Below are 6,358 nucleotides of genomic sequence, written 5' to 3' on the forward strand. Positions count from 1 at the left end.
TATATATATATATATATCAACAGTAGCTGCACGACATCGTGAAGTATATTTGCCACCTAAATGTGGCTAACCCTTAAGGGTTTCCAAATTTTCGAGATCAGTGACTTTTCGTCACTGAAAAAAGTATATATATTTGCATTGAGAACCACTTCCCATCGCCAACCGTTGGCTGTCACACGCTGATAACGGATCATTACCCAGAAACTCGGGTCTGTGTGTATCATGTCAGGCTGGAGATAGGAACGATGACTTCCCTTTGCAAATACTGATAGGGCACAAATAGTGTGTCAATAGCTAGCTGGAGGAGATGTCTTCCTGGGGCTACAAGCTACAGTAGCATCGACCCTTAAGGGTTAGCCACATTTAGGTGGCAAATACACACACCACACACACACCACACACACACACATATGTATACCTAGTGTACATATTTTTGCTATTATAAACTGAAGTTTCTTGAATTGCGCATGTATATAAGAATGGGCATGTATGTACGTGTGGAAAACACTCAAGCCAAACTTATTGTAATAAACAAATGAGATGATATCTATTTTAGTATGACACGTTATCTAATCCCATGCGATTATGATTTCTTTAACACATCCCTAGAAACGAATAATAAATTACTGTTGGTAGGTTTCGTGTGAAAGCCCGTGGAAAGGTTATGTATTTTAGTGAGATAAAGTTAAGACAGCAAAAAGTGTAATGTTTATGATGCTATAAATTTAAAATTAATATCTACAATCATCATCATCATTACCGTTTTTAGCGTCTACTTTTCTTTGCATTACATGAGTTAGACGGAATTTTCGAAGGTAGCTTTTCTACAAACGAACAGTCCTTTTTGCTGCCAACCCTCACATTTTTCCAAGCAAGGTAATACTTCTCTATGATTAGACATGTTTTTACATAAGACTGGGAACAAATGAAAACACTAACATTATAATGATACTCATTTGCAGCTATCATGTGATGTAAAGTTCAGGAGACTCGGATGCACATAGGTACACAAACACAGACGCGCGCATGCACACACACACACACACACACATACACACACACACACACACACACACACACACACACACACACACACACACACACACACACACACACACGTCTCAGACAGACAGACACATTCATATGTGTGTATATGAAAGGTCATCGTTCAGTTTCCGTCTACAAAATTCAATCACAAGGCTTTTGTTGGCCCATGGCTCTAGTAGAAGACATTCAAAACATCACGCAGTGCGTCTGAATCAGTAGCTGCGTAATCGGTAAACGAACCTTTTAAACACACAACCGATTACATAGCAAAATATCTTTGAAGCAACCTTGAAAAATTGAATTTTTCAAAGTACAAGAACTGTTATATGAAATGACCTAATACTTAAAAAAATCAATTCAGCAACTTCTGTATATTATAAAACTGACAAGGGCTCAAAGGGCGAATCCTCAAATATGGGGCTTCCGGTTTTGTAAAGAGGCAAGGACCAATCTAACAAAATTGATGTCATATTTAGATTCAGCATCCAAACTTACTCTAAAGTCAGTCCAATAACTTTGGCGATAATAAAAAGAAAAAAAGTGTTGACCAGTGTTATAGTCAATTCACTTACCCATTTCGGCAGTTAGTACTGATTCGACATAATGTAAGTTATAGGGAGACATAATTTCTACAGTAATTGTATAATGTCGCCATAAGCTGGTATTTAACACAACGAAGCTTGAATCAAATGTAATGCTGGATACATTTGCTGAAATATCATCACAATCTCCAATACCAGTCTCTTCATAGCTCACTTTAACAGTGCTCTGGTATTTCTTGTGAAGGAAGATTTCGATGTGGCCATCATCTGTTGTGTTTATAGTCTGCAGAGTTTTATCCACCAACGCTAAAAGCGCATTTAGAAAGAGAGAAGTAAAAGAGAAAACATTTTGTTTCTTTTTAAGTCAAATTTTATATTAAGAAAAAAAAAAACGGAGTAAATAAAATAACAGAAATACCATTATGAAGTACCCGTGGTAAAAGAAAAGAAATGATAGGTACTTATTGTATGCGAATATATGTAAACGGACAGTTGGCTGAGTTGTCAGAATGTTGAATAAATTGTTTGGCAGTCAACGTTTTTGATCCTAGAAATTTGAGTTCACATCCCTCCGAAGTAAACTATGCCTTTCATTCTTTTGTATTCGATAAATAAATTGGGAATCCTATACTCGAGTCGATCCTTCTCTAACTCTTTCTTTCTGTCTGTTTCTTGCTCTCCGGAAAAAAAAATCAAGTTTGTTTAGATCTGGAGGAAGAAGGGTTATGCTACGTCTAAAAAGTACCCAAGACGTTGTATATCACGATGGCATCTCTACGATGCCGTCGAGGAATTCGATGCCCATGACATGGCATGAAGAGAGAGATATGACTGACGTAATGTCGCAATGTTTCTAATTACCTTCATACACTCATTAGCTGTTCATGGAAGGTTTCTGATGTGTAGTTCCCATTTTGTAGCTAATCATATGATCGGTTTAGTTAATAATGATCAAATGGAATAATTCTAATTTACTGAGCCGACAGACAACATTTAGAGCTCTCTGTAACAGCCAGAAACAGGGGAGGAGACTCAAAAGCAACTAAAATTATCCTTATTTTATAAAATACAGAGCGGGTCCCATAACATGAAAGTCATTAATTAGGCCCGGCTCAGAGATGAATCTAGTTCCAATCGTGTGACAGTATGACGCTGTGACAATTGAGAAAGTCTTTACAATCACTCTGATAATTAAGCCGAAAGCGTGCAAAACAAAAAGCAAAGATAAAATACAATTTAAGCCTCCCGTTATTAAGAGGAGTCAGCGGTCCAAGACCATCTAATGTGATTAGGTAAGCTGAGACATAAAAGGTGTTTAAAAGAACAGCGGATAATCTGCTAAAAATACAACAAAGAATTATTAAAGTGGAAACTGTAGCAAGAGCTAATACAATTTCTTTTTTTAAGTAAGTCACGGGAAGAGTGTTAATTCCAGTGATCTTTGTAGGTATTCTTAAGTAGATGAGATTGATGAAGTTAGCATTTCTCAAACTTGTTTGATTGTTACCCCCTTTCTTTTATTAGCACTTTTTCAATACCTTCTTACTGCGATTTAGTAAAATACACCACCTTTACAAACACACATACCCAAAACGAGTATGTTGATATGAATATGTGTGTATGTGTATGTGCTTATGTGTGTGTGTTTGTGCGCGCACACACAAACCAGGGCGTTACCTAATACTACAAGTGCAGTGGCTGTCTTTATTGTATGTCAAAATACTCTTGATTTTGATAAATTTTCAAAAATCATACTTTTGTTTATTGTTTATAATTTGCTTAAATATTCACATTTTGAAGTTAATTATTATAGTAATTACCATGATTTCGGCTAACAAGGTCAATGTCAGCGGGAAACCTGTGGACAGGGAGACAACCGAGGGTTGTGGCTTGGATGCTTGCAGCGAAGTAAACAACACTAAAGGCATCCAGTGACCAAATGGTGGTATCAAACTGGACGTAGTCTTACACCTAATAGTCAGACGAGTCTAAGAAAGAAAATTCTCTAAGAACATTGGAGAAAAACTCTAGCTATCAATACAAGAGTTCATTAACAAACAATCTAACAAAGTTGTCAACCTATGAACCCTAAGTGTTTAATCAATTACTAGATTAGGCATTTGCAGTAAGACTGCACCTTTGCATCATGAGTTGATTGGGCTCTTATCACTATATGCTCTACTCTCTGACCCCAAGGAGTCAGCTGAGTGGGGTTTATTCCAAGGCTTGGTTGTGTTACTACAAACAAACATATATTGCTATGTGGGGATACCATTCTTCACACCTCCTTAAACTTTCGCAGATAAGAATCACCTATACATAACTTAAATAACTCATGACAAACATGCACGGTTTCTACAAACTTCAAAAACATCCTTCAATGGAAACCTTATAATTTAATCTACATCGACAACGCTAATAAATAATCACTGTAGTTATCAAAGAAATAGTTCGCACAAACACACGTTCAGCACAATAGAACTTAAAACTTTCCGTAGGTATTGTCTTAGCGACTTCACACATTAAACATTGTCAAAATTACATTCTGAATATTGGGTTACATATCCAGGGTCATAAAATAGTTCATTTCAAATATGTACAATGGTGCACTTAGATATTTAGGACAGTGTTAGACTATCAAGCTGATTGACAAATACTCATTTGTCAGTATACTACAACTCTTAGATAACAAACTTGCAGTCTTCTTTGACTTTTTACTGGTACTGCAACAGTTTCTGCCTTTCTGCCCAGATTATTGTATATCACCTTCAATGAAACCGACCCAAAACTCACCTCTTTCACTCTATCGTCGCCCTTACTGAGTCTTACTCTTCACTAACAATTTATATATTCATCCACCATTCCACAACATCAATGTCTAGAATTTTCTTCATTCCAATATTTATTCTGTTGACATTGAACATCAGATATTCAAACTCATCAACCACATTGGTCTTGTCAATCTGAGGATGACGAATCTGAAAAGATGGAGTTAAGTGCCCCTGTTCCTCGGACTAACCACAAATTAAAAGACAGGATCTTATAATACATAAAACAAGAGTCATGTATATCATACGCCAGGCGACTCTTAATTGAATATCAATTAAAGCACGTTTTCCTTTTTTGCCAATATTAAAAACACTCACCTGAACACAGTACGAAGATAAACGGTGTCGGGACACCTATTGGCCCGCTGATATTAATTTTTTTCGATGAAGAGATGACATCAATCCGGAATTGATAGAGGGAATTCTCAGTCAAACCTGTGACGTTTACAGTATATTTAGAGTTGTTTTCGTTTTGAAGTACATCTTTTATGTTTACCCAGTTTACATCAGATTTGCTGCGCATTTTCAACCTTATAAAAACAAAGCAAAACATTACTGTAACAATGAAGACAACATGCTAAATAGTAAAATAATGCTCAAACGAGCAATTTGGTAATAAGGGAAGACCAAGGGGCGGTGTCACTCTTCAGTCTCCCTCTTAATGGATATATCAAGTTAAGGTTCATTTAAAAAATAAGATATGAGAATAAGATATGGTTTGTAACCTGATAATGTTTATTCAATTAAAAATGGAAATAGATCAGGAAAATAATGCATGACCATTAAAGAGAAAAAAAGACAGAATAACTATGAAACAAAAGATATTTAAATCGTGGTCATGGGTTATTTGTGCGTATGAAATGCCTGATGCATCATTCATTTAATGTATTTACAGACGATAAAAAATGTTGTACGTACGAATAAAACGATACGGTTGTAGAGCCCAGGTCCGAATCATAATTCCAGGCATTCCATGAAACCGAAACTGTGTGACAGTCCAAAACCTTAGCAGTGGGAGGATTGACAAGAGTTGACAACTCTATAAGGGAATGAAAGTGATCAAGTAACTTTATAATTGTTTAAAACGTTTCAAAGTAAAAAAAAACAAAAACTTCTTCACTGAAGTATGAAACGTTTTTAGTCGTAACATCACAGTCGTAGAAGTACAAAAACTTATAACATGAGTTTATTCATTGCTACTGAGACAACGCACAGCCTACAGCAATGATTACATAGCAGAATGTCTCGAATTTGAAGGAGAACGTTATTGGATCGACCACATTGCATAACTGATACTTGTCATCCTGGAAGAATAAAAGGTATTGTCTGCCCCTCTTCAAAACGTAATTATACGCTCTAAGTCCGCTATCATCTATAATAAGATGAACTACTGAGGTAGCCTCTACGTAGCCGATCGACCGGCTAAAATAACTGCTAAATCTCTTTCATACCATTTCCTTTCATCTTAGAAAGAAAGGCTGCATTAGATGGTGTAATCATTGGCAACTGTATATGAAAATATACGAGACGGTCACGGGTATTTGTAATCAGGAGCGAGCAACAAGTTTTGAAATATATAGACAAATCAAAAGAATTGATACTTTCATCATTGATCTCTCGAACAATTATTTGAATAACAGCTACGAACATGACTAACTTAGAAACAAATAAGATTCTTTCAATATCTTTAGCCTTTTCTAATAGATGTTAGAAAAAATAGTTGTAGCATAAACACCAAATTTACAGCAAATATACGACTGTTATCGTTAGGCTTAACTCGTCGTAAGGTAAATACCACCATGACCGCTAGCCAAACTACAGTGGAGAAGGCTAGCCACGGGATTTGGTTAAAAAGAGACGATGAGCGATGGCTAGAGAAATATTGAGCTTATTTAATAACCAATTGATCTACTAAGCGGGGCCTCATATCAGTGAGGGGGG

The 6,358-nt window shown here is 36.2% G+C and overlaps 1 protein-coding gene across 1 annotated transcript in view; it reads right to left on the reverse strand.

Moving 5' to 3' along the window:
• LOC106883660 (receptor-type tyrosine-protein phosphatase delta) overlaps positions 1 to 6,358 on the reverse strand; it is a 45,817-nt gene that overhangs the window by 11,258 nt on the left and 28,201 nt on the right. The window contains exons 4-6 of the mRNA XM_014934763.2: positions 5,336 to 5,456; positions 4,736 to 4,947; positions 1,620 to 1,895 (exon numbers count right to left, since the gene is read on the reverse strand). Of these exons, the coding sequence (XP_014790249.1) occupies positions 1,620 to 1,895; positions 4,736 to 4,947; positions 5,336 to 5,456 (609 nt within the window). The remainder of the gene's footprint in view (positions 1 to 1,619; positions 1,896 to 4,735; positions 4,948 to 5,335; positions 5,457 to 6,358) is intronic.

The sequence above is a fragment of the Octopus bimaculoides genome, chromosome 2, assembly GCF_001194135.2.
Source record: "Octopus bimaculoides isolate UCB-OBI-ISO-001 chromosome 2, ASM119413v2, whole genome shotgun sequence".
NCBI lineage: Eukaryota > Metazoa > Mollusca > Cephalopoda > Octopoda > Octopodidae > Octopus > Octopus bimaculoides.